This window comes from Argentina silus (assembly GCF_951799395.1).
Source record: "Argentina silus genome assembly, chromosome: 2".
Lineage (NCBI taxonomy): Eukaryota > Metazoa > Chordata > Actinopteri > Argentiniformes > Argentinidae > Argentina > Argentina silus.
In genome coordinates, this window is record NC_139656.1 from 31,736,537 (window position 1) to 31,764,353 (window position 27,817).

At 46.3% G+C, this 27,817-nt stretch overlaps 3 protein-coding genes across 3 annotated transcripts; 2 read left to right on the forward strand and 1 right to left on the reverse strand.

The window, feature by feature from the left end:
• Window positions 1-541: 541 nt before the first annotated feature.
• Window positions 542-4,784, reverse strand: zcchc10 (zinc finger, CCHC domain containing 10). The gene is made up of 4 exons (XM_083697298.1): window positions 4,705-4,784; window positions 3,632-3,793; window positions 2,497-2,541; window positions 542-1,782 (listed from the first exon to the last, which is right to left on the reverse strand). The coding sequence occupies exons 1-4, from the start codon at window positions 4,743-4,745 to the stop codon at window positions 1,554-1,556; spliced, it is 477 nt and encodes a 158-aa protein (XP_083553424.1). The 5' UTR covers window positions 4,746-4,784; the 3' UTR covers window positions 542-1,553.
• Window positions 4,785-6,854: 2,070 nt separating this feature from the next.
• Window positions 6,855-18,403, forward strand: hspa4a (heat shock protein 4a). The gene is made up of 19 exons (XM_083665394.1): window positions 6,855-7,179; window positions 8,573-8,630; window positions 8,763-8,903; window positions 9,284-9,406; window positions 10,280-10,379; window positions 11,144-11,277; window positions 11,360-11,604; window positions 11,818-11,894; window positions 12,214-12,365; window positions 12,764-12,870; window positions 13,082-13,215; window positions 13,796-13,977; window positions 14,808-14,900; window positions 15,352-15,507; window positions 15,856-15,981; window positions 16,669-16,776; window positions 16,881-17,000; window positions 17,392-17,553; window positions 18,013-18,403. Exons 1-19 carry the CDS (start codon window positions 7,073-7,075, stop codon window positions 18,211-18,213), a joined length of 2,526 nt encoding a protein of 841 aa, XP_083521520.1. The 5' UTR covers window positions 6,855-7,072; the 3' UTR covers window positions 18,214-18,403.
• Window positions 18,404-19,908: 1,505 nt separating this feature from the next.
• LOC310816626 (E3 ubiquitin-protein ligase RNF14-like) lies at window positions 19,909-26,924 on the forward strand. The gene is made up of 8 exons (XM_083686879.1): window positions 19,909-19,949; window positions 20,408-20,572; window positions 20,725-20,855; window positions 21,583-22,137; window positions 22,276-22,504; window positions 23,331-23,503; window positions 24,710-24,840; window positions 25,346-26,924. The coding sequence occupies exons 2-8, from the start codon at window positions 20,416-20,418 to the stop codon at window positions 25,404-25,406; spliced, it is 1,437 nt and encodes a 478-aa protein (XP_083543005.1). The 5' UTR covers window positions 19,909-19,949; window positions 20,408-20,415; the 3' UTR covers window positions 25,407-26,924.
• The last annotated feature ends 893 nt before the right edge of the window (window positions 26,925-27,817 follow it).

The following is a 27,817-nucleotide window of genomic DNA, read 5'->3' on the forward strand; positions in this document are numbered from 1 at the left end:
AGTGGATGCATGCAGGAGCAGACAGACAGACAGGCAGACAGACAGACAGGCAGACAGACAGGCAGGCAGGCTGACGACGGTGAGCGGCTCCCGAACGTGATCACCTGACCACGGCGCCAGGACCTCAGTCAGGAGTTCATCTGAGAGCGAACAAAACACATGTTTTGGTTTTCTGTGTGTTGCATAATCGAATGAGACATATGTGATTTAATTCATTACCGTACAATGGTATTATTTCTGACCCCTGTAAAGCTCCATCTGACCATAAAATATCATGTAATTGTATTGGAAACTGCCCCTAATTCTCTCTGTCTCACACACACACACACACGCTATTGTATTTTCCATTGCAGTCTTGAATATTTTCCAATTACCCCAATCAGATTCTCGTTGGCCTTTTACGACGAACGAAAAGAAATTAAACACAACTGTAACATTTCCAAATATACTTAAAATATACTAATATAATATATACACATCGTTTTATGATACCTTGCTGTTCATTCATCCATATGAAAAAAACACCAACAGGTGAAAAGACTAGGATTAGTGACTAACTCTTTATTCTCAAATGAACCTATTCATGACACTTTAATTAAAAAAATACAATTAAAAAGGATTACCTCCCCTGTAGCAATAACAATATTGGAATTTATGTCATTTTACACACAAATGTCTAAATGAAAAGGCAGATTATGTCAAATAGTAGTTTTATGAACATTCAATGACAAGTGTACAATATAATCAAATGAATAACATTTTTTAATCCTATAAAGGGGATAAAGCAATGCATCAACCATCAGCTGCAGGTCTAAATTATGCAAGTATATAACTTTCAGTACCAAAGTCATGTTTGTGTAGCAGTTTAGCTGTACATTTCAAAAAGCCATTTTGGACAACAACTAAAAAATAAACAATTGTAAAAAATGTTGATGCTCAGCAAATATGTAAAAAAGCAAATCGGCAAATCCAGTCCTGTATAACATCTCCCATCTTGTGATATGAAAGCAGTACGTAAAAGCAGAGATACTATCAAGTGGAAAATGCAGACAAGAGAGATAGGTTCTGACTAATTGGCGATACAAATAACAAAACCCCCAACTGCTTCTTAATTACAATTTACACCATTCATGTACCTCTGTCCAGAAAGAACACCTAGTTCCTCCAGCCTAGGCACTTGTGTAGATCTGAAAGGACTGGATAGGTATAATGGGCTCTGATAGCTAAAAAGGTCAGTCTAGCCTCTCACTCAAAAATCCATTCAGATCGACACAAGTGCATAGAGAGTAGGGGTTAAGGGGTTGTTTCTGGAAAGGGACATTCTTTATGGACACTCCCAACACAGCCACAGACCCTGTGTCCCAATTCACTTCAGCACTCCCCTACACAGATTCAAAAGCAACACGATTGGGTTAAGAGCCCACGCTTACACCAATCCTTTGCTTTTAAATCTGTGTAGGGGAACGGACAAGGGTACGCCTGAGGGGAAAGGATGGAGAGTCACAGGAAAGCTCACATTCGTAACATGGTGGATTTCAATGCGGCTCTGCCTTCTATTTCTTCTTCTTCTTCTTCTTCGGAGGGCCTTGGTCTGAGCCACTGCCCCCTGGCGAGTCAGAGTCTGAGCTGGAGCTGCTCGAGGAAGAGGAGCTGGAGCTGTCCTCGCTGTCACTACTGCTGTCGCTGTCGTCCGAGGACGAGCTTGACGAGTCGCTGCTGTCAGAGGAGGAGTCACTGGAGGAGCTGTCAGAATCACTGCTGCTGCTGCTGTCATCCTTGGACCTGAAACCAAGCGGAACAATAGGGGAGAAAAAAAACAACCCATTAGTACATAATGGAGCCAGTGGCATATTTTACATTTACATTTATGGCATTTAGCAGACGCCTTTATCCAAAGCGACTGACAACAATACATTTGTTTAAGTAAGTGAATCATCTATCCATCAGTCATCATAAGACAAAGTAATCAATGCTCACACCAGGGGCCATTGGCAGTGGTAATGCCAGTAGGCTATTTATTTATTGTATTAGCAGGAGAGAACTTGTACGGGGGGGGTAGCGGGGGTGAAGGGGTCTCTCGGGTTGGGGTTAGGGTTAGTATAGGGGGGGTAGTGTGTATATATAGTATATTTATATATATGCCATTTAGATTACGCTTTTATCCAAAGCGAATCACATTGCAGTGAGTGCATACATTTCTCAGTATACGTGGTCCCAGCGGGAATCAAACCCACAACCTTAGCGTTGTTAACGCCCTGCTCTACCAACTGAGCCACTGAGGACCACAGAGGTGCAGTGTGATGTTTTAAACTATAAGATAGCGAGCCATGGCACTTTTACAAATGGTGAACGATGTGGGCTATTTACTTTATCCATTACAGTCTGACACCATGATTGGTTGCAACTTTTGACATCTGCCTCTGTAGGCGGTGTGGGGAGGGGAGGGGTGTGGAGGGGAGGGGAGGGGGGGTTCAAAAGCAAAGGTGTGACCATTACCTCTTCTTCTTGGGTTTTTTCTCACTGGGGCCTTCTCTTCCTGGTCTGTAAAATGGATGATAATTAAAAAATGATTAGCAACCACATTCCACATCCTGAGATTTGAATCTTGTTTTCACAACTAACAGGGATGGACAAAATAAAAGTGAAAAGACACTAAACATACATATGAATATCACAAACGATGGAAAATTAGTTATTTTTCAAGTCAGGGGGAAAATGGCTCCCTCAATGTTCTATACAAATAGGTAGTCTCAAATTCTACCTCTAGATGGCACTGTTTGACAACTGATATTTTCTCTCAAACTAATTTCTCACCATTTGCATCTGTTTTGTTAAGTAAATCCCAATCTCTTCTTAAAGATGTGGTAAACATATTCTGCCTATTTAAGACACTTACACCAGAAAGTTTCATCAGTAGATAGGACCTCAAAGACAGACAACCTTTAGTGTCTGATAACATATAACTAACTTTGATTATAGAGGGAACTAGGGATTGTAGACCACATGCTGTTGGAAGTGGAGTTAGAGGGCCAGTAAGGGGAACTCTTCCCTCTGATGCAGCGGAGGCTGGTGGAGGTAGAAATCGGAGGACGGGCTAATTACAATGCATGGAATGGAATGAGGAATGATACCAAACCGATGTTTACCTCCACCAGCCTCCACTGCTCTGATGTAAGGAGACATCAATGACCAAATGCCCCAGAACTGTGATAGGGAACACTGCCCAGCAGAGGAGGCTGACTCCGTGGTCACAAATTACGTACGTATTGCAAGAGTAGTGGTCGTTACCCTGCTGCCCTGGCTACATCCCCAATCTAGGATTCATCACCTCATTGTTCCATCACCTCTGTGGTCCTCTGTGGCTCAGTTGGTAGAGCATGGCGCAAACAACGCTAAGGTTGTGGGTTTGATTCCCGCTGGGACCATATATACTGAAATGTATGCACTCACTGCAATGTAAGTCGCTTTGGATAAAAGCGTCAGCTAAATGGCATATTGTTCCTGATGGAAAACAATAATTCCTCAACTGTCAAGTATGATAGTAGTTGTGTGGAAAGCTCTCTGGCGCAAAAATGACTGTCCTGGAACGAAGGTGGTTGCTATTTGTTATGTAGTGGACGAGGCTACTTACCCAGCGGTGCTGGCTTGTTTATTCTCATTTTCTTTAAGTTTCTTCTTCATTTCAGTTGTCCTTGACGGTCTGTGAAGGTATTTCCGCTTTCCAGTGCACTCGTATGTCCAGTGTCCGAACTCCAAACACTTCTGGCATCGCACATTCTGCTTATTGGCCTCCCTGTGTAGAAAGAGTTATTGACATCATCAGCACTCTAAAGAGGCAGTCTGGGATTCAAACAACAATAAAGTGGTTGAGCTGGGGCCGCGGGATGGGATGGGATGGGATGGGATGGGCCGCGGAAATGCAACCACTCTCAAATGTACAGACAGAGCTATGGATAGACGGAGTGATCACAAGCTTATATTTGGGGTTCTGATGGGATGAGACAGTTGAACTGATCATGAGGCATTTATAAAGTGATATTCTTCAAGAATCAACATTACTATTGTTTGCTATATATAGATATTGTATTCTAGCTATATATAATTAATTTAAAACTCCAAAAATGGATGAACTAGTCCCAGATTGCTCAATTTGCTAGCCGTTATCCATATCGGCAAATATTGGCAAAGTGAACAGACAATCACTATAAATGTGGGGTTATATACCAACTAATATCGGATACATGGGCTATTCTACTGGCTATAGGTCGCTTAATATGGCTGTGTGTGTACTAGATAAATAAAGTAGCTGGAAACATCGGATCAGTTTAATTGTTGGAATGGAATGGAACGAGACTTGTGGACCAATGATAACGAAATGTGTAGCGTTTAGCTGGCTTTGGTTTCGCCTACTAACGTTACATGGATGTTCTGTCTTATCTAATAGGAGTTACAGGTTAGCGACAACAGCTAATACAAACTACGTTGTATTGAATAATGGAACTGGTAGCTCCATGATCAGTCCGACCCGATTTCGCAGTTATTTGGCTCGGTGGCTAGGTAGCTAACGTTATCCTTACCACAACAGTGATGCGCTCAGCTCACAAATAAAAACCTGCTTCAATAAACTCTCCTGCCATTATAAAGTATAACAAATAAATCAAGTAGACCAAAGACCGGCAAACAATTTGAGATAACATAACTTACGCTTGCCTACGGGCAATAATTCTGTGCATGGGAGTCGCCATGATGCCGATGCGATTTACTCCTTCTTCTTCTTCGGTGATGGTGGTTGACACTAGTGGACGGCCCAAGACAGCTCCTCATGTCTCCTGACCTCTACTGCACGGGATGACAAACAACGTCAAACCTGCAAATCTGTCAGATAGAAATGGTTACATTCAATTGTTGATAGAAATGTAAAACACTCGCCAAAGTATGAATTTGTGGGATATTGTTTTGACATAATATATGAGGTGTCAGACGTTATACATACAGGCTGCACTCGCGATGAGGCTTGACAATGCAGAGACGTTTTATTGTAAGCGGCTTTGGTAGCAAAGCCTCTTTCAAAGGTTGTTTAAATTTTTTTTTTTTAAAAGGTCTCAATATAGAACATCGCGGGTATAAGTTCCTTATCAAAATCAAACTTTGTAAAAATTCTTTTTTTTTTTTTTTTTTTAACTTAGCAGGTGATAACAACACTTTATTTTCAGTGGTGTGAAACTCCTGAAAGAAACAAGGTGTGAAAATTACATGGAGGGAGATTGAAACACACTAAAGGGGAAATCTGTAATTAGTACATCCAATTTTTGCTACTTCTTAATTAATGATATATAGCCATTGATTCTTAAAGAATATATCTTATACATGCTTCACAAGCTTAGTTAAACTGTCTAAAGCGCAACTCGAAGTCTGTAGTACTCCATACGTGACTTCAGCGTCTAGGGAGGGCCTGTGATGTTGTTGGCACGGTGAGTCGTTAATGAATTGTTTATCTTGTTTGCTTTTTAATTGAACGAACCATGAGGTGTGTTTGTTTTAATAACCGCCCCATCACTTTTCACTCAACGAAAGGAACAGGGAAAGAGATGCTTCGCCCCAAACGCAATCAATGCGCTCGCCGCACAGAAGCCGGCACGAATATAGACAGTTATCCTGGGAGTTCATTAGAGTGAGGAAAGGTGGGTTCCTAGACCACTGTGTGCACTCCTCGCTGTGTGACATTGGTCTAGCTACCATCCCTCAGCTGTTTACCCAAAAAAAAAGGTGTCAGGAAGCCTGCTTTGTTGTTGTTTTGAATGACAGATTGCACCTTTAACCATGTAACAATGAATCAATGTAAATTAATCTAAAGACCTCTTCACCCCCACTACCCCCTGTACATGTTTTTCACCTGTTAATAATACAAATAATAATAATAATAATCCTTCTTCTAGCATTGTGACTGCCTATGGCCCCTGGTCTGAGCATTGATTACTTTATCTTATGATGACTGATGGATAGATGATTCACTTACTGAAACAAATGTATTTGTTGTAAGTCGCTTTGGACAAAGGCGTCTGCTGAATGCCATAAACGTAAATGTACACCCTATTATACCACTTTATTAGGAACACCTGTACACCTGCTCATGGTGGAGGTGGTGTAATGGTGTGGGGAATGTTTTCTTGGCACACTTTGAGCCCGTTAATACCAATCAATCATCACTTGAATGCCACAGCCTATTTGAGTATTGGTGCTGACCATGTGCATCCCTTCATAGCCACAATTTACCCATCTTCTGATGGCTACTTCCAGCATGATAATGCACCATGTCACAAAGCAAAAGTCGTCTCAAACTGGTTTTATGAACATGACAATGAGTTCACTGTACTCCAATGGCCTCCACAGTCACCAGATCTCAATCCAATAGAGCACCTTTGGGGTGTGGTGTAACGGGAGATTCGCATCATGGATGTGCAGCCGACAAATCTGCAGCAACTGCGTGATGCTATCATGTCAATATGGACCAAAATCTCTGAGGAATGTTTCCAGCACCTTGTTGAATCTATGTCACAAAGAATTAAGGCAGTTCTGAAGGCAAAAGGGGGTCCAACCCGGTACTAGCAAGGTGTACCTAATAAAGTGGCCGGTGAGTGTAAATGTAGCTTTACCATTTGAATCTCTCTCATGATGTCTACATGAAACCCAGAGAAGTACACTCCTCTCTATGATGCTGCCCCCCTCCCAGTTGGAGGACTTCCTCTGCTCTCGTAGAAAGGTCCAGAGGCATCTAGAAATGGGACTCTCGCGATACTGTTTCCATATCCAGCGTAAACTCGCAAACCCACCTTGCCTCCGTCTGAGCAGTAACCGGTGTGCACCCCTACAGGAGCGGTCCGTACATTTCTCTGGATTATCAATCGAAATGACTCGTAGGGTTTAACCGTATCTGTGGACTTTTTCCTACACCTCTCTGTACAGAATCAACGACCCGTTTCTGGTTCTTTCTTTCTTTCTTTTCTTTTTTTTTTTTTTAAGTCGTCTACGTCAATATTTCCCATTAGTAGCCGGAGTCTAGACGTCGTGAAAGATGTCAGTGGTGGGATTTGATCTGGGCTTTCAAAGCTGCTATGTTGCTGTAGCACGAGCCGGAGGAATCGAGACCGTAGCTAACGAGTACAGCGACCGAATTACACCGTAAGTGAAACATTACGAAGTATGTATTTAGGGAACTGGGCTAAGGTCATCGATCCAGTGGGAAACGCGTGTATTTGGTCCGGGAGAAGGTCCGGTGTCTCTGCGGCCTTGACAACCAGCGCTAGCACGGAAGGAGAAATGCACGTGAATGCAGCCAGCAGAGAGGTGTTAGCCAGCTAGCTCGGCTTACTTGCATTTTATTCATTCATTTTTGCTCAGCCACATTCAGGGTGATAGTTCGGGTTATTTATAAGGCACACAAAGTTAACATCTGAGTTTGACAGTTACATTCCGAATCCTAAGGGTCTGTCTATCTCGTCCTAGCGGCTACTTATGTCAGTCTGCTATATCATAGCTAGCCGTTTACTGTACGCAATGCTATCGCCTATGACGACATCAGTCAGTCGCCGGTCGGAATATTCTAGCAATTTTGCAGTGCGTAACCGAAACGATGGCTCAAAGTCAACCATCCAACACACCCCGTCTCTGGTGGATTTCTCGAGTTTTTCTCGTCTAAAATAAACTTTCCTGTTACACATATGTTGATCGTTTCCATTACTTTATGGGTGCCTCCCGCAGGAGCTTTTCGGTGTACGGTCAAACGTACTGTCAGGCCAGGCAGTAAATGATGCCAGCTTCATCAAGCATGACCTTTGAGAAATGTGTCCAGTTGATTTCATGGTTTATGCGTGGCTGTCACTCTCCTCCGGAGGCACACGTACGTTTTATACATCTCAGCTCAGTTTTGGATGAATAAACAGGTTTAGTGGCTCCACAACTGAGATTGTCCCCCAAGGCTTTTTATATTTCACAAGAAGATGCTTGAGAAATGGACACATTTCCAATTTGTTGCAGAATATTGCAGTCATGTGAAATAAAATTACACGATGGTCCTTGTGGACAGTTGATCAGCGGCTTTACCATGTGTGGCCTCGACTTGTAACTGTAGTATTGGCCCCTCGTTGCCGTCACCAACTGCACCAGCGTTGACAGATTGTGTAGTGAGAGCTGTTCTGGTGTGATATGTGTTAAGACATCAGAATGACAGGAGAGGTTGGACTTGGACCAAAGCCATTTGGAAAGTAGGATGCATGTGGTTTGTAGGCACGCAAGATCAAAAGGAAACTATTTCAGAAGTTTCAGACAAGATAATGTATGCTTGTGTACTAGCTTGATGCCAAGCACTGAGATTCAAATGTGTGGTCTGGTTTGGGATCACAGTCGTGCGGGTGTGTGTGTGCGGGTGTGTGTGTGTGTGCACAAAAGATGACTTTTTCATCTCTGGGTGTGTAATGTGTGTGTAGGCAGATTCACACTCCACCGTCATACATGTGCTTTGGAATCTGAACACCTAAATGAGTTGGTAACATGATATACGCTTTTTTTTTTTCAGAGCATGTGTGTCGTTTGGACCACGGAATCGCTCAATAGGAGCGGCAGCCAAAAGTCAGGTATGCCCATGTAGCTTATGTTTTACCTTTGCCTTCGTTCCCTTCTTAAACCTGTAATACATGAGGTGTGTGGGAAATAAAGCAACATGGAATTGACAATGTGTTCGGTTTCCCTCTTTCTTCGCGGAATAGGTGGTATCAAACTGTAAGAACACCGTTCAAGGCTTCAAACGATTCCATGGCAGGACTTTCTCAGATCCGTACATCCAGGCTGCAAAACCGAACCTGGTTTACGACCTGGCCCAAATGCCCTCTGGGACCACTGGCATCAAGGTAAATGTTTAAAGGCTGGTTTCCTGAACCTAGATTTGGTGTAGTTTTTGATCAGTGTATGCTGGTGGAGGGAGAAGTCGGAGGACAGGCTCATTGTAATGAATGGAATAAATAACAACACGCGTGTTTGATTCCATTCCGTGAATTACAATGAGCCCCTCCTCTGATTTTACCTCCACCAGCCTCCCCTGTTCTAGACTAAATATAATTTTTAGTGGAGAGTCTCCATTGAATGTATGATATTGCCTAGGGTTTGGCTGTGATCTGGGCCTGTGTCCAGGTCAGGAAACAGCCTCTTACTGCTGATGTACCACTTCTTGAATTTCTAGAAATCACACAGATCACATTATTCCTGAACATGTCTATTCCTGTGACTGTAGGTCATGTACATGGAGGAAGAGAAGGTGTTCAGCATTGAACAAGTCACCGCCATGTTGCTGACCAAGCTGAAGGAGACTGCTGAGAGTGCTCTGAAGAAACCTGTGGCTGATTGTGTCATCTCTGTAAGCAGTTTTACGGCTAGGCTATCAAGACATTTACATTACATTTATGGCATTTTGCAGTACAGGGGGAAGGGGAGTAACACAGAGACACTGTTGGAATACTGGAATACCTATCCGTTTAATAATAATATAGGCCATTTAGCTGACGCTTTTATCCAAAGCGACTTACATTGCAGTGAGTGCAGACATTTTTCAGTATATATGGTCCCAGCAGGAATCGAACCCCCTACCTAAGCGTTGTTAGCGCCATGCTCTACCAACTGAGCCACAGAGGACCACTGTCCCTGTATATAGGCCAGGGGAGGGTGGTGGAGGTAGAAATCAGAGGACTGGGCTCATTGTAATGAATGGAATGAGGAACGGTAGCAAATATGACACCATTCCTAACCCCATTCCATTCATTACAACGAGCCCGTCCTCTGATTTCTATCTCAACCACCCTCCACTTGTGTAGTTGTCGTCCGTAAATCGTAAATGGGTGTGGCCTAAGTCAACTTTGCCTAAAAGGTCATGTATTGTTATTACATCCTATACGCAGATTTAGTGATGGCTCTGTCCCATGGAAGGATTAAGGGAATGGAATCCTAACTCGAGATCTGCGCACGACAACTGCGTAAATTCTGCATTGGTTGTCATTGTATGATGATCGGATGATTCAAGTTATTCAAGGGGTCACAACGACCTACGGCCCCTGGTCTAAGCATTGATTACTTTATCTTATGGGGACTGACAGGTTGATAGATGATTCACTTGATTCACAATGTATTTGTTGTAAGTCGCTGTGGATAAAGGCGTCTGCTAAATGCCATGAATGTTAATGTAATGTAATGTAAATGTGAATGTAACCAAAGATGCGTCGTCATGTTCCTCCAGGTCCCCAGCTTCTACACGGATGCAGAGAGGAGATCTGTCATCGACGCAGCTCAGATCGCAGGGCTCAACTGCCTACGCCTGATGAATGAGACCACTGCAGGTAATAGCAACACTGCAGCACACAGAACACATATACCCATAAGGGAATTGCTCTGTGATGTCTATGTGGCAACAAATAATTAATAACTTTCTAGTACTTACCTCAAAGAATTCAACACAGTTGGTAGTACATGGTGGTGTTTGTGTGAACTGCCTATGTCTGATGAATGAGACCACTGCAGGTAATAGCAACACTGCAGCACACAGTGGAAATAGAAACTGTCGAACATCTGGCAGCACATACAGTACCAGTCAAAAGTTTGGACACACCTTGCCAAGAGTGTGCAAAGCTGTCATCAAAGCAAAAGGTGGCTGCTTTGAAGAATCTGAAATATAAAACATATTCTGGTTTGTTTAACACTTTTTTTTGTTTACTACATAATTCCATATGTGTTCCTTCATAGTTTTGATGTCTTCAATATTAATCTACAATGTAGAAAATAATAAAAAAAAATCAAGAAAAACCATTGAATGAGATGGTGTGTCCAAAATTTTGACTGGTACTGTACACCGATAAGGGAATTGCTCTGTGATGTCTGTGTGGTAACAAATAAAGAATACCTTCTAGTACTTACCTCAAAGAATTCAACACAATTGGTAGCACATGTTGGTGTTTGTGTGAATTTCAAAGAAACTGAAGCGCAAGTGATATGTCATAATTAGGTAATACAAGTTTTAGCTTGTAAATGCCTGGCTATGAGATATGTGTTAGGGTGACTAAATCCTTGGTTCAAACTCATCTTGCTTTTTTTTTTATTGCCATAGTTACACTGGCATACGGCATCTATAAGCAGGACCTCCCTGCGCCTGAGGAGAAGCCCAGAATTGTGGTGTTTGTAGACGTGGGACACTCTGGCTACCAGGTGTCTGTCTGTGCCTTCAACAAAGGAAAGCTCAAGGTAAGCACCTGAAGATATGCGAAGCATCTCGCGATTTAAAAAGTACAAGACAAGCATTCCTCGTGTTCGTTTCGTCTTTCAGATCCTGGCCTCTGCGTTCGACGCAGATCTGGGCGGCAAGGACTTTGACGACATCCTGGTGAACCACTTCTGCGAGGAATTTGGGAAGAAGTACAAGATAGACGTGAAGACCAAGCCCAAGTCCCTCGTCCGTCTCTACGCGGAGTGTGAGAAGCTCAAGAAGCTGATGAGCGCCAACTCCTCCGATCTGCCCCTGAACATCGAATGCTTCATGAACGACATTGACGTGAGCGGGAAGTTCAACAGGTTAGTGGTGGAGCACATCAACCAGATCCTCACCTGTGTCTGTATTGCATCCTATGAAATGACATCCATCGTCTATAGTAGACGGGGCTGGTCTGTCGTGGATGGACGAGCCATGTGTCAGGAAGTGTTTTCATTCCGCGCATGTGGACCGTGATGCAAGCAGCTGCGTGTGTCACGGTGTTTATTAATATCTCTATGACCGTGTTGTTCCAGAGGCCAGTTTGAGGAGATGTCTGCAGGGCTTCTGGCCAAAGTGGAGGCTCCTCTACGCAGCGTCATGGAACAAGCCAGTAAGTAGCTGCAGCAGTCTACTAATAGTAGCAGGAGAATCCCCCAGTCATGTGTGTGTGCCAGTGTGTGTGCCAGTGTGTGTGCCAGTGTGTGTGCCAGTGTGTGTGCTTGTCTGTCTGTTTCTGTGCGCGCCTGTGCATGTGTGTGCCTGTGTGAGTGCCTGTGTGAGTGCGCGCCTGTGTGAGTGCGCGTGTGTGCGCGTGTGTGTGTGTGTGTCTGTGTGTGTGCGTGCCCTCCACACAGCCTGTTAATGTACAAGGTCTAGCCCAGGCACCTTCTCTGACAGCTGACGTGTTGCTCCTGCCCTTCCCTCCCTAGAGCTGAAGAAGGAAGACATCTACGCTGTGGAAATCGTGGGCGGCGCCTCCCGGATCCCGGCTATCAAAGAGCGAGTCAGCAAATTCTTCGGAAAAGAGCTGAGCACGACCCTAAACGCAGACGAGGCTGTCGCAAGAGGATGTGCCCTGCAGGTACGCTAGCCTGTCACATTGTCCCTGATGACCTGGCCTCAGGAAATGGCCATTCTGTTTTTTTTTTTTAGACACTCCGCTGGAACGCGTGGATAGCTGTTGACAACCTGATGTTGTAGCAATCACCTCACTGGTGGCATGCCATTAACTGCTGTGTTAAGCTGTCTTAAGCTGTGTTAAGTATGCTGTCTTAACTCATTTAGTGCTGAGGGTGAATAGTGATCATGATGCTTCATTTTGTAGCCAATCAAAGCATTGTTGCTAGGTAAATACCACATAAAACACTTGGCACTCCAGGTGGTGAGTGTTCCGGAATTCTTTGGCAGTGAGTGAGTTAAGATGTTGATGTAAGCCTATGAATCACGTTGTGAAGTAATTGACCTCCTTGTTGACCACAGTGTGCAATCCTGTCACCTGCCTTCAAAGTCAGAGAATTCTCCATCACAGATGTCGTTCCCTATCCCATCTCCTTGAAATGGAACTCCGCAGCAGAGGAAGGCTTAAGGTAGGATCTCCTTACCATGTGACCAGGCCAGGAGAACACACACACACACACCCACCATGTGACCACTCCAGGAGAAACACAAACTCCCGACACTAGGTTTAATCTATAACTAGGGCCTGGAGTTTTTCCTAGTCTACCTATAACATTTGCCACTGATGGCTCTGAGCCCGATCAGCAGTAACTGACCTGATACCTTCTCTGTCTCCGCTAGTGATTGTGAGGTGTTCCCAAAGAATCATGCCGCACCCTTCTCCAAAGTGTTGACCTTCTACCGGAGGGAGGCCTTCTCTCTGGAGGCCTACTACAGCTGTCTGAAGGAGCTGCCCTACCCAGACCCCACAATAGGTACAGTACCACAGGATGAAGCAGTCTCCGCGCGGTGTTTTATGCTTTTTAATATGTGTCGCTGGCCTCGTCATCGGTGATCCATGGCGCCGTCAGCGACATCAGGAAGTTCGGCGATACTCAAATTACGTTGAGTCGACACTTTTATGACGATTGGCAGTGTCGATCAACACGGCATAAATGAGCCTTTTAAACTGCGTAAACCAGAGATACTCAACCCTGGTCCTGGAGAACCGCAGTGGGTCCAGGTTTTTGTCCCAGCCTAGTGCTACCACACGTGATTTGAACTAAACAACGATCTTCGAAACGTTGACGAGCTGAATCAGGTGTGTTGGTGCTGAGCCGGGACAAAAGCCTGCAGTACAGCAGCTCGCCGGGACCGGGAGCGAAGATCACGGGTGTAGATCCTTGAATAAGCAATGAGCTTTTTCCTGTATTGGGTGAATTATTTACCCCGTATATGGCTGTCTCTGTGCAGCCAGGCCTTGTGACTCTGTGTGTGTGTGTGTGTGTGTGTGTGTGTGTGTGTGTGTGTGTGTGTGTGTGTTAATGCTGTCTGCTCTGCTCTTCCTCTCCGCAGGCCAGTTCATGATCCAGAGGGTGGTCCCTCAGGCCTCTGGGGAGAGTTCAAAGGTCAAGGTGAAGGTCAGGGTGAACGTCCACGGCGTCTTCAGCGTGTCCGGCGCCTCTCTGGTGGAGATCCTGAAACCCGCCGAGGGGGAGGAGCCTATGGAGACGGACCCAGCCGCCAAGGAAGACGAGGTTGGTGCTCGAGGAGGAGGAGGAGGAGGAGAAAACTATGACTCACAGGACCTACAATACACACAATATACAAAAAACATGAAAGCATAGCGCCAGGTAACTGGTATTGTGTACTCAGTCAACTCCGGGACAGTTACCCCGACAGCTGGTCCCAAATGGATCCCTGGACCCCTGGTTTAAAGTGTTAGTGATATTAGAGCAGAGGGGGGGGGCGGCTCCCTGGCGATGGAGCTGGATGAGAGGGGGATTACTCACTCACCAGCGCTGCGTCCCACTTCTCCACCCTTCCACCTGAATGATGCACTTGTGCCCTCCCCCACATTGACTTAAATCCACATAAATGCATACAAGTGCACAAGTGCATACTTCAGGAAAAGGGTGGAGAAGTGGGACGCGGCGTTTAGTGTTGGGACAAACCCCACACATGGCGGGGGGACTGGTGTGAACATGCTTAGCGGAGGGACAGGGAGTAGGCGGAGGGCTTAGCGGTGGATTTGGCACCATCAAACAGACTACAATGGAATCCACCCACACCTACATTACTGGACAATTAATCACCCCCACGATACGCAGCACAGTGAACAGGCAAGGGTTTCAACCACCATGTCTTGACAAGCTCAAACTACTTCAGGGAAACATGTCGCAATGTTATAGAACGTGTTTTATTTTAGCCTGTTGTTTCATTTGCCAGTCAGTGGTGGTTTTCTCTCATGTGCGACCACCACCATCTGTGCTGCACCAGATCTCACTGTGCGGTGCTCTCAGTGAACAAGGACGGTGGCTGAACTGAATGGGTCTCTTCTTCTCTGGGTCTCTTCTGCTCCCTGCAGAGTAAGATGCAGACGGACCAGGATGACCAGAAAGCCCAGGGCGACGGCGTTAAAGACAACGGAGAGAAGAAGGCTGAGACGGAGGAGATGGAGGTAAGTTGACCACGCCATCCTGTTGGCGACACGGGTGGATACCACGGGCCGTGTCAACATTCTGACCTGACATTCTATTGACGTGTTGATTCGGCCCAGGCTTGTTTCAGAGATACAGACCAGGTGGATATATAATACAAAAAAATAAAGAAAGTTGTATTTTAAAGTGCATTTTACAGGATTGTCACCACACACTTTATAACAACGACAAAAAGGGTGTATTATAACAACAAAACACACATTTTATAACAATAAAACAAAATATTATAATCTAATAGAGATGGATATAGAACTGAATAGATATTCTGACCTAACAGAGATGGATATAGAACTGAATAGATATCATCTAATAGAGATGGATATAGAACTGAATAGATATTATAACCTAACAGATATGGATTTAGAACTGAATAGATATTCTGATCCAAAGAGGTTTTTGTTTTCACCACAGACAACAACAGAAGATGGGAAGCCAGAGAAGAAGAACGATCAGCCTCCATCGGCAAAGAAACCCAAGGTGAAAACGAAGACCGTGGAGCTGCCAATCGAGAACAGCCTGCACTGGCAGCTAGCCAACGACATGCTCAATCTGTTTGTGGAGAGCGAGGTAATGTTGGAAGACAATTAGCTCCCATCACAATTGCGTGTGTTCGAGTGTCGCCTCGTTGGGGTTGCATTACAGAGACATTAGAGAGTTATTCTTATCCCTGCTCCATTGGGGAAACAGCAATTTTCCGATTACTCAGAGTCAAACAGGGACAGACATTTCACACACCAGTGCAATACAATGCGCTTGATGGAAATACGTGGTTTCAGCTGATGTTCTAGAATGCTCTAGAAGCAGCATATTCTGAACGATGCTGATCTTGCTGTTGTTGACGTTCTTCTACCGTTCTAAGAATGGGTTGCTGTGGATGCAGCTAATGTCTATTTGCGTGTTCCTGTCTCCCCTCAGGGTAAGATGATCATGCAAGATAAGCTGGAGAAGGAGCGCAACGATGCCAAGAACTATGTGGAGGAGTACGTCTACGAGATGAGGGACAAACTGCACGGAACCTTGGAGAAGTTTGTCAGTGAGGCTGTGAGTATATACATAATATGCTAAATATATATATATATATATCCGTCCATCCATCTATCATAAAAGAGGTTCTGGATGGACCGCTTCCGGAGCAAGCAAGCTGAAGGGGCTCGCTCCGGAACGCGCCAGCAAATTAAACATCTTTTGAAGGGGTCAAGTCGCCTTCCAGAACTAGTTTTCTTGATGTATACTTCATATTCCATGGACTGAGCACCCCTCAGAAACTCAGAGGTGTGTGTGTGTGTGTGTGTGTGTGTGTGTGTGTGCACCCACCCACCCTCATGCAGAAAGACATGCACAGCATCAACATGTGCCTCAAGATGGCACAAGGTCAGATGTGTCTGTCACAGTTGTATAGATTCAAGATTCTTTATTTGTCACGTGCATACAAGTATACAGTGAAATGCAAAAGTGACAGTGCCACAGAGTAGTGCAACAATACGTTTTAAAATAGAATAAAATAAAATAGAAGTACTAAAGAATATACAGTATGGACAGTATAAACAATATGAACAGTATAACCAGTAAGCAATATAAATAGCAGATGGATGATTATGTGTGTGCATATATGTTAAGATGACAGTGCATGTGTGAGTGACTTGAGGGGGGCACTGGTGGGGTCATCGGGGTATAACTTGTAAACACATTACCCCCCCCCCCCCCCCCCCCCCTCCCTCGACATTACAGGACCGGGACACATTCTCATTAAAACTTGAGGACACCGAAAACTGGCTGTATGAAGACGGTGAGGACCAACAGAAACAAGTCTACATCGACAAGCTGGCTGACCTCAAGGTAACATCTCAGCTGAATTAGTGTCCCTCTTCCTGGTCCAGATGGCTGAAGGAAACGGATGGGTAAATGGTCTCAGACTGAGCTAACTTGTTTCCTCTCAACAGAAACACGGCCAGCCCATCCAGGACCGCTACCTCGAGGCTGAGGAGAGACCAAGAGCATTCGACGAGCTCGGAAAGCAGATCCAACAGTACATGAAGATCGTGGAGGCTTACAAAACAAAGGTAGCCTTACTGAAATATAGTCATGCACACTCAGTTGTGGTGTGAATAGATTTATCAAACCCAAGTCACCTTAATTTAAAATACAAGAGTTGCCTCATCCGTTTACATACGCCAATTAGACCGGTGGAGGCTGGTGGAGGTAGAAATCGGAGGATGGGCTCATTGTAATGTATGCAATGTGTTTGATACCGTTCCTCATTCTGTTCCATGCATTACAATGAGCCCGTCCTCCGATTTCTGTCTCCCCTGAATTTAACACACACACCACAAATGATAATCTCCCAACATCGAAAAGTTCCTTGAATGTATGAATGACTTGAAATGACCAAATTCTGCCCCAGTACAACAACATACACATTAAACACACACCTTGTCACGTGTTGTCTTGTAGGATGAACTGTATGAACATCTGGACGAGGCAGATGTCAACAAGGTGGACAAGCAGGTGAACGACGCCATGATCTGGATGAACAGCAAGATGAACCAGCAGAGCAAACAGAACCTCGCCCTGGAGCCCGTCGTCAAAGTCCGGGAGATCCAGTCGAAAACGAAGGTAAATGCGCTTCAACCCTTTAACGTAACGTCTGCCTGTTAAGAGGTGACGAAGCGAGAGGTGAACTGTTTGCTGGAGCTTTGAATGGGCATGTTTCACCAGTGGTGATACGAGTTAAAGGTGAAGCGTATAGTTTTGCTGTCCTCTCTGGCTGCGTTGGAAATTTGGAAACGGACATGTGCTACGGTAATGCTAATTGTGTGCACGTCCTTGGAAAGAAACAAAACGTAAAATGACACCAGAATTTCGAAAGCGATTGTTTGGACCAAAACAGCACCCTCCACTGAACTTTCTTTGTCATGTGGTTTTAATTCCTTGATCTGCTACCGATTTGCATCATGGCCGTTTCACACTGTTAGAAATCTCTGATCTTCTTACCGGACCTTTTAATCCTGCCCCAGATGTTCCTGTCTAACCATCGCTATTGTCTTCCCATCTATCCCCCCCCCCCCCCCCCAGGAGCTGTACTCTGCCTGCAACCCCATCGTCTCCAAACCCAAGCCCAAAGTGGAGCCGCCCAAGGAGGACAAGGCGGAGCAGAACGGGCCAGTGAACGGACAGGAAGGCACAGACGCCCAGCAGCCAGGCAGCCCAGAGAAGACCGCGGCCGCCGCCCCGGAGTCTGCAGAAGGAAAACTGCCCGAGATGGACATTGACTAACTGTAGCAGCTGCGCCCCCCTTCCCCTTCCCCCTCCCCCTCCCCCCCCCCCTCCTTTCCTCCCTGCCTCGACTCTCACTCCTCTGAGATATTATTGATGAATGATAGCCTCTCTTTTGATGACACAGTCGGACTACTCCTATAAATACTCTCAATCAGCCTTCTTGGCATGTTCCCCCCCCCCCCCCCCCCCCCCCCCCGGTCCCCAGCTCCCCCCCCCCCCCCCTGTTTTTTCTTTCTGCTGTTGAAATCCAACTAATGCATATTGATTGACCTGGCTGTTTTGGCATAAATTGTGAGCGCAGGATGGAAACTTGCTTTCTGTGTATCGCTTCGATGACCATTTTTGTAAAGTATGTCCTTAGCATCTCCTCAACCCAGTTTCATCACTAAAAGAATGTCAGTGTAAGAGGAAAAAGCAGAGGAAGTAGTACACTGGTGAACATGTAAACTTTGTTTGAATGGGGAATGAGTGTCAAGTTTGGAGTTGAGTACAATATTCCCCAATGGTGTTTTGACTTATGGTGCGTTTGTTTCACTAATAAAACTTGGAACTGCTGGATAAATGTTTAGATGGGAGAGTCATTTCATGAGAGTCGAAGAGTAGTGTGTTCAGAGATAGAGGAGTATTATTAGAGGCACAAATTATCTGTCCACTGTATGTTGAATTAGATATACGAGTTACTGTCATGCAGTATTTCAATGTAAGACTGTCTCATTTAAAAGCAATGGTCTGTGGGTTGTCTTCTCTGGTCTAGCCTTGTTTTGTTTTTCTACTCTACAACCGTGTGAATGGTGAAGACCAGTTTTGGTGTTGTAACCACTCGCCAAAAAGCAAAATAAAACAGGACATTTTGGTGTCTGAGAATTAATCGAAATGTTGCTTGGAAGTTTTGCTTGCACTTACTTGGGTCTCATCGAGAAGCAATGCGTCATGGAAGAGCCAGTGGAGGTGGAAATCGGAGGACGGGCTCATTGTGATGCATGGAACGGAATGAGGAATGGTATCTCACACGTGTCCTCCCGATTTCTACCTCCACCGGCCTCCCCTGATGGAAACACACTGTACTCCGTGACTCAATTTTTCCCATTTGGCACAGACTGACTGTATACATATGTTTTCTATCAACTTCACAAAAGGAGTATACAAAACTGAAGAGTTAAGTGTAAGGCATACATAAATAAAATTGGTTGAATGTTTCATTCTAATCTCATTCTTGTACGACACGCAAGTCAATATACAAAGTCAAATTTGATTTATAGAGCACATTTCATACACAGATGCTCTTTACTGGAATATGAATAAAAACTATTAAAAGACTACGAGAATAACTCATGGGAGTTTAAAACAGTAAAAGCAGAGAAGGTAGGCAATAAGGTCCCGGGTCTTGGGCCGTTTATGGAGGCATGAATAGCAGTACTTTGAGGTTTCATAGTTCATGATCCAAGGACTTTGAGACTACAGTTTACTCTCTTACTTTTTTTGTTTTTAGCTTTGAAGTGAGTGGGATAAAGTACAGTGTACGAAGCTGGTTAATATCCACTTGAGGATATATCTTCCATAAATATAACTTCCACACCGCTGTAACGCATTACTCCCACCAATAGGGGGGGCACACTTTGGTATTCTCTCGAAGAGAAAGTAGCCAATGATTGGCTCCGCTCCGGCCCACGTGGACAGGTCGACAGTGCGCATGTCCGTCATCCATAGCTGTCATTTACGAAGTGCTGGAAAAGGTAAATACCACCTTCCAACTTCTACCGTCATCAACAGACGGGGATTCACCTACCATTACATCCGCATTAGCGAGTGAATAAGTATACGCAAATGCAAATGGAAGTGTACTTATTTAGCGACCTTACAAGCCCACCATCCAACTGTTATATCATTCAAAGCTAAAGTTAGCTAGCTAGCGGTGGGTTCGCCCCCTTGAGAGAGGTGCCTGGTGCGATCATGACGTTAACTGCTCTGCTAAAGTTGTAATCCTTATGAGAGACGGACTCTTATCTGTCTCCCTCGGCGACACAGATTTTCTAGAGCCGTATATACGAGTGTGTATATATATATATATACATATATGTGTATATATATATATATGAAGGCAACTCTAGATATAGATATAGGTATATCTTGGTATGGCCCTGGTCCTAGCTAGCTACCAGAGCCTTGTTATCTAATTGTACTTTCGTCCCAGGAATGTAAATGTCTGAGGATCAGGAATCTCAGGAGGATGAGTTGCTTGCTCTAGCGAGTATCTACGATGAAGAGGAGTTCCGCAGGGCTGACTCGGAGTCGGCGCAGGGCGGAGAGATTCAGCTATGCCTTGAGCTTCCTCCAAACTTCAAATTAGTGGTAAAAGGTAACAGATGACCGCTATCATTCCCGTGTGAGCGATTCATGTCGAGTGAGTGCGCTGCTTTAGGAGGAACTGGACTCTGGACATTTTGGTCGAGAAGAAACTTGACTGTGAGTCATTTGCAAAAACCTGATGTGTTGTTGTGTTTTTGGCAGGAGACAAGCAGACAGAATACGACGTGTGTTTCCTACCTCCCTTGGTGCTAAACTTCGAACTTCCTGCGGACTACCCTTCGACCTTGCCGCCGGTGTTCACGCTGAGCTCAAAATGGCTCACAAGGGGCCAGGTGAGAGAGACTGATGCAACGACAACAAGGCCAACAGGAAATCTGTGTGTCCGGGAAACCGGCCGTGTATGTTCCAAAACACTTGTGTCGTCTGTTTCAGCACGCCTCCTCGTCCTGACCTGCCCTGTCTTTCTCACACAATCATGAGTTTGAGAACTTCAGGTCAGGTCAACTTCTTGCGTCAGGTTCTCAGAGTGAAACAAACAAACGTAGAAAAGGTCAAAAAACAACGCACTCAACAGCACACTGGCTTTCTTGCGACTTCACATTCATGTGGAAAGACACCGACGTTTCCGTCAACAGAACTGCATCACCCTGAAATGGGAGGCAGCCAGAAAGCCGGTGTGCTCAGATTTTTGCGACTCGCTCACGGCATTTCACTGTCCTGGCGCCCCGCTGGTGGAACGAGCTTCCCACTGCTGTCAGGACTGCAGAGTCACACTGGAGAGTGACTGCCAATAGCCCCTGGTCCTAGCATAGATTACTTTTTCTTACGATGCCTGATGGGTAGATGATTCACTTACTTTGACGAATGTACTTGTTGCCAGTTGCTTTGGATAAAGGCGTCTGCTAAATGTAAATGTATAATACCATATAACAAGCTCCTATCCACAATATCTGTGTGTGTGTGTGTGTGTGTGTGTGTGTGTGTGTGTGTGTGTGTGTGTGTGTGTGTGTGTGTGTGTGTGTGTGTGTGTGTGTGTGTGTGTGTGTGTGTGTGTGTCAGATGACGTCCCTGTGCCGGCGGCTGGATGACCTGTGGGAGGAGAACCAGGGCAGCGTGGTCCTCTTCACCTGGATCACCTTCCTGAAGGAGGAGGCCCTGCCCTTCCTGGACCTCACTTCCCCCCTGGAGGTGGCCAAGCCCGGGGGCGGCAAGCCCCCCGCCGAGCGCAGGAGGAGCGACGCGGGGGTCAACAACGTGAAGCGGTCAGGGAGCTTGACCGGGGGAGAGGGGGAGAAGGGCAAGCAGCAGCAGCAGCCCGAGCCCCCGTTGGACCCCCGGACCGTCCTGGCGGTGGACCCCCGCAGCGACGTCCTGCCCCAGCTGCTGGACTTTGACGAGGCGCAGCGGCAGAAGGTGTTTGATGCCAAGGCGTTCTGCTGCGGCATCTGCTTCTGCGAGAAGCTGGGCGCCGGCTGCTTGCGCTTCAAGGAGTGCGAGCACGTCTACTGCAGGGCCTGCGTGAGCGAGTACTTCCAGATCCAGATTCGAGACGGCAACGTCCAGTGCCTTAACTGCCCCGAGCCCAAGTGCACCTCCTTGGCCACGCCCTCACAGGTACACCCTTTGACTCCTCGTGAGTGTGTGAGTGAGTGACTGCAGCGCGTGAGCGTGCGTGCGTACCTGGGCGTATACCACTCACAGTGACCAGCTACACTCCCACACACCCTAACAGCCCCCCTCCCCCTCCCCCAGGTCAAGCTCCTGGTCGGGGAGGAGCTGTTTGCCCGCTACGACCGCCTGCTGCTCCAGTCCAGCCTGGACCTGATGGCTGACGTGGTGTACTGCCCCCGCCAGTCCTGCACAGCGGCAGTCATGGTGGAGCCCGACACCACCATGGGCATCTGCCCCGCCTGCCAGTACGCCTTCTGTACCCTCTGCAAGCGCGGCTACCACGGCCTGTCCCACTGCAAGGTCACGGCGGGTACGGGACCGGGACCTGTGGTTCTCACACACACACACACACACACACATTCTCTCTCTCTCTCTCTCTCTCTCTCTCTCTCTCACACACACACTCAGGGGGAATAAAGTCGCCCCAAATGTTCAACATTCTAGAGTGCCAAGGGTGACTTTATTCATCAAAAGGGCGTCAGTGATGATGCTTCGTTTTCAAAAGTGGTGACTTCTCTGTCTGTCCCCTGCCCTGTTCCCTCTCTGTCCCCTGCCTGTCCCCTGTCTGTCCCCTCTCCCCTACCCTGTCCCCTGCCCTGTTCCCTCTCTGTCCCCTGCCTGTCCCCTGTCTGTCCCCTCTCCCCTACCTGTCCCCAACTTGTCCCCTGTCTGTCCCCTACCCTGTCTGTCCCCCGCCTGGCCCCTAACTGGCCCCTACCCTGTCTCCTGTCCCCTGCCTGTCCCCTACCCTGTCCCTTGTCACCTGCCTGGCCCCTGTCCCCTCCCTGTCCCCTACCCTGTCTGTCCCCCGCCTGGCCCCTACCTGGCCCCTACCCTGTCTCCTGTCCCCTGCCTGTCCTCTACCCTGTCTCTGTCCTCTGCCTGTCCCCTACCCTGTCCCCTACCCTGTCTCCTGTCCCCTACCCTGTCCCCTACCCTGTCCCCTCCCTGTCCCCTACCCTGTCCCCTACCCTGTCCCCTACCCTGTCCCCTACCCTGTCCCCTACCCTGTCCCCTAACCTGTCCCCTAACCTGTCCCCTACCCTGTCCCCTAACCTGTCCCCTGCCTGTCCCCTACCCTGTCTCCTGGCCCCTACCCTGTCCCCTCCCCTGTCCCCTCCCTGTCCCCTGTGTAGATGAGCTGCGTGGTCTGAGGGATGAGTACATGTCGTCTACGATGGAGGGGAAGAAGTTCATGGAGCAGCGCTTTGGGAAGAGGGTGATCCAGAGGGCCGTGGAGGAGTCCTTCAGCAGGGACTGGCTCAACGAGAACTGTAAAGGCTGCCCGCGCTGTGGTACTAACATCCAGGTACACACACACACACACACACACACACACACACATACTCTCTCTCTCGCTCTCTCTCTCTACCACCCTGCCCTGTAGCAACAACATACAGGTACACACACACACACACTCACTCTACCACCCCGCCCTGTAGCACCAACATACAGGTACACATACACATACACACACACACACACTCCACCCCACCCCTCCACTACCACCCCGCCCTGTGGCAACAACATACAGGTACACACACACACATACACACTCACTCTACCACTCTGCCCTGTAGCAACAACATGCAGGTCCATACTGAACACACTCTAGATTCCCTTGCGAGGGAATTTGACTCTGAGCTGAGACACAAAGCCTGGCAAGGGAATCTCAGAGTTCTAGAACGAGCAACAGCAGGGACAATCCATCAAAGGTATCATCACCATGGCGATTTAACAAGGGGACAGTATCCAGCGTCAAAGCAGAGACTTGGTCCAACCTCCAATAGGAAGGACACAGCTCATATACCCTAGAATCAGTTAGGGAACACAATGACTACATGTTTGTTTGTACATGTGATCACCAGTTACAACAGAGGGATCATGTACAGAACACAGACAGAAGGCAGACATTCTGGCCCTGAACATCAGCCGAAACGCTGCAGATTCATCGATAGAACAGAAAGGTTTTCATAAAGCTAGGAAGTAGTCAGTCCTATGATTGGCCGTTCAATTATGTCATTCACTAATCGTCCACATATGGTCACACATGATGATATACTTCTAAATACGATGGTATAAGTCGAAACATGAACCGTAGTCATCTCAAAATTCCCCACTACATCTTTATTGAGACAACTTGAGATCATTTATGTTTGTATCATGAGAGTTTACTTGGCCAATTGAAATGATGTATCATGGACACCAATTTGCATGTGAGTCAGCCATCTTTACCGTAATATTTCTAATAGACACAATGAGAAATAATCCAATCCGAGTTTTGAATACTGCGTCTAGCATTTCCATGATATGATATGCATTTTCAGTATTCAGAGTTGTAAAGTATGTCTGCTCAGCACAAATTGGGGCCCCATGTCATCATCTTGACATGAATCTGTCTCTGTTTTCATTTCATCATCCAAGTCCTTTCTGAGCCTCTCCCTCTCCCTCTCTCTCTCTCTCCCTCCTCTCCCCCCTCCCTCCTCTCTCCCCCCACCCCCCCCTCTCTCTGTAGAAGGTAGACGGCTGTAACAAGATGACCTGCACCTCGTGTAAGCAGTACTTTTGCTGGCTGTGTCTGGGTCAGCTGACCCGGGTCAACCCCTACAGCCACTTCAACAACCCCTCCTCGCCCTGCTACAACCAGTGAGTGGCCTCCGCTGTGCCTCTGCCCCTCCCGGTGGGAGGCCGGTGGAGGTAGGAATTGGAGGACGGGGCTCATTGTAATGCAACGGAACGGAATGCATTACAATGAGGCCCGTCCTGCGATTTCGACCTCCACCCCCCCAGCCTCCCCTGTTCCCTCCTCTTCACTTGGGCCACAGCTGGCACTGGCACCTCAGTGGGTTCTCTGTGGCCCTAGAAGGGATGGATGGATGGATGGATGGATGGATGAATGAATGAATGAATGAATGAATGAATGAATGAATGAATGAATGAATGAATGAGGATGGTGCAAGTAGAATGTTGGAGCATATCATTGGCTTGATTGATGTGATGGCATAACGTCATTGATATTATGTTGCCTCTGTTCCAACATCCCCACCTGTGTACCACACAGACTGAAGCAGCCGCTGCGGTGGAAGCGGTGTAATTGCGTTGGTAGATGCGTCTCTGAAGCATGTTCCTTCGTTTGTCGTTGTTTTTCTAGACTGTTCCAGGGTGTGGATATCGATGAAGACGATGCCTTTTGGAGTGATGAAGAAGACTGAGAAGCGCGATACCTCCCTGGCGTGCGTGCGTGCCTCATCCGGATGCACTTTATCTCCTGCCTCACCTGACACGGACCCCCTCACCTGACATGGACCCCTCACCTCACCTGAGATGGACCCCTCACCTGACACGGACCCCCTCACATCACCTGACATGGACCCCTCACCTCACCTGACACGGACCCCTCACCTCACCTGACATGGACCCCTCACCTCACCTGACATGGACCCCTCACCTCACCTGACATGGACCTAGCCAATCCTAGAGATTCACATCATCGGTTAACAGACCAGGGCAAAAATATCGATTTGAAATGGTTTCAAATACTTGAAAAAAATGTGTTTGATTTAGCTTGACTTATTACAGTGCCTGACAAGGAAGTCAAGCACACAAATGTTTTTTTCAAATATTTGTTCAAATATGCATTTTGCCCATTTTGGTCTGGTGTGTGACATAAACCGTTTGATGGTTGAATGGCTCACAGAGAGAAATAGGAAACCAAGTAATCTACCAAGTAATACCTTTTTACCGTAAAGCAGTTGAATACTCAGTGGGGGGCAGTATTTTTCTGACAGAATACTCGTGAACAAAGGGTGGGTCGCGTACCAAAAACCAGAGGGATTGCAGCCCCTGTGAAGAGCTTGTGGTGTTTGGTCATGATGTGAACAGGTCTTGGTGTGTTGTTGTTGTTTTTTTTTTTTGGGGGGGGGTTCTCAATTTGAAACCAATTCAGAGACCCTGGGGGGGGGGGGGAATAATTGCACAATCAAGAACTAGTGGACAACGTTTAGAAATTATGTTTTTACTTTATAATTTATGTCCTTCGAAACAGTACAACAACAATAATTCTGAGTTGAGTTATGTATTTTTTGTATGCCTGGGAGGCGACCACTCAAAACCATGAGCTCACAGTGGTGATATGTGTTACGGTAACGCTTTGCCAAATGATATTCAGCGAAAGGCCGTAGAAGAATTCGAATGACTGGAAGTTGATAAAACAGGGATTTCAGACCCACAACATCTTCTCTGTTTGTTTTGTACGTTTTTGTTCCTTTCTCATCAAGAGAGAAGCTTTGTTGATCGTGTCATATGATTTGTTTCAGTGGGACACCCACCAGGGGAGGCTGGTGGAGGTAGAAATCGGAGGACGGGGCTCATTGTAGAGCACGGAACGGAATGAAGAACGATATCAGTTTGATACCATTCCTCGTTCCGTTCCATGCATTACCATGAGCCCGTTCTCCGATTTCTGTCTCCACTGACACATGGTACATTATGTTAATTACGGTCTTGTTTCAGCACTGACAGATTTGTACGTTAACGCCATGGAATTTCCCTACTACCTCCTCATGTTATGATTTGGTTCCAAACAAGGGGGGGGGTTGGATGGAAATATGTTAAAACTACCATTGAAAAAGTTGTTATTTTACGAAGATATTCAAAATATGTCCTCATAATAGTTCTTCTGTATAACAACTTGTTATCTGTTATGATGTTGAAGAAAATAAAACATATATTCTGTCAGTTTTATATCTGCTGTGGTCCTTTTAGAATTCCTGAAGTTTGGTTGCCATGTGTTACAGTATGGTATGGTTTGTAAGTCCTCAGGTTTCAGCGTTTTTACCCAAACAATGGTTTGTTCCTCTTTCTGGGTGGACGACATTCTTCTTAAGTTCTAATGCGTTCTCTCTTTCTCTGTCTCTCTGTCTCTCTCTCTCTCTCTCTTTCTCTGTCTCTCTCTCTCTCTCTGTCTGTCTGTGTCTCTCTCTCTCTTTGTCTCTATCTCTCTCTCTCTACCTTTCATGAAGGGTGTCAGGGATGAACTTCTCCTTGATCACCTGACATGTCTAACATAAAGACTAACATAACCCTAACCCTAACTCTAGCATTAGACTAAAGTATCTTTGAGCCAATCCGTTGCCTGTCCAGTGCTGTGTTAGCCAAAATGCCCCAACCCCTTATAACACATGGAAAGTATATTTCCTTCATACTTGCATCTGCTGGCTGTGATTATCCCCTACATTTGGGCGTTGTAATAAACGCTGAAATACAATTCATATTTTCATTCTGATGGATTCTATTTCTATGGTTATAAACCGCTTTTCTTCATCTCCGGTTCCATCGGGAGAGGCTGGTGGAGGTAGAAATCAGAGGACGGGCTCATTGTAATGCATGGAACCACCAGCCCAGCCTCCCCTGAGTTCCATATCCCCTCTAGTATCTACTGAATTAGCTGCTTTGTTGAAACGCTGACTGTGCTTTATTAATGATGAGATAAGACACATCCAAAGGTTCCAACTTTCCCCACAAGTTCAACACAATGCTTGTTTTTCCCCACCGGGTTGTTCTTGCTTTGTTATTGTCTTCAACACACAGACACACACACACACACACACACAAGGCATTGCTG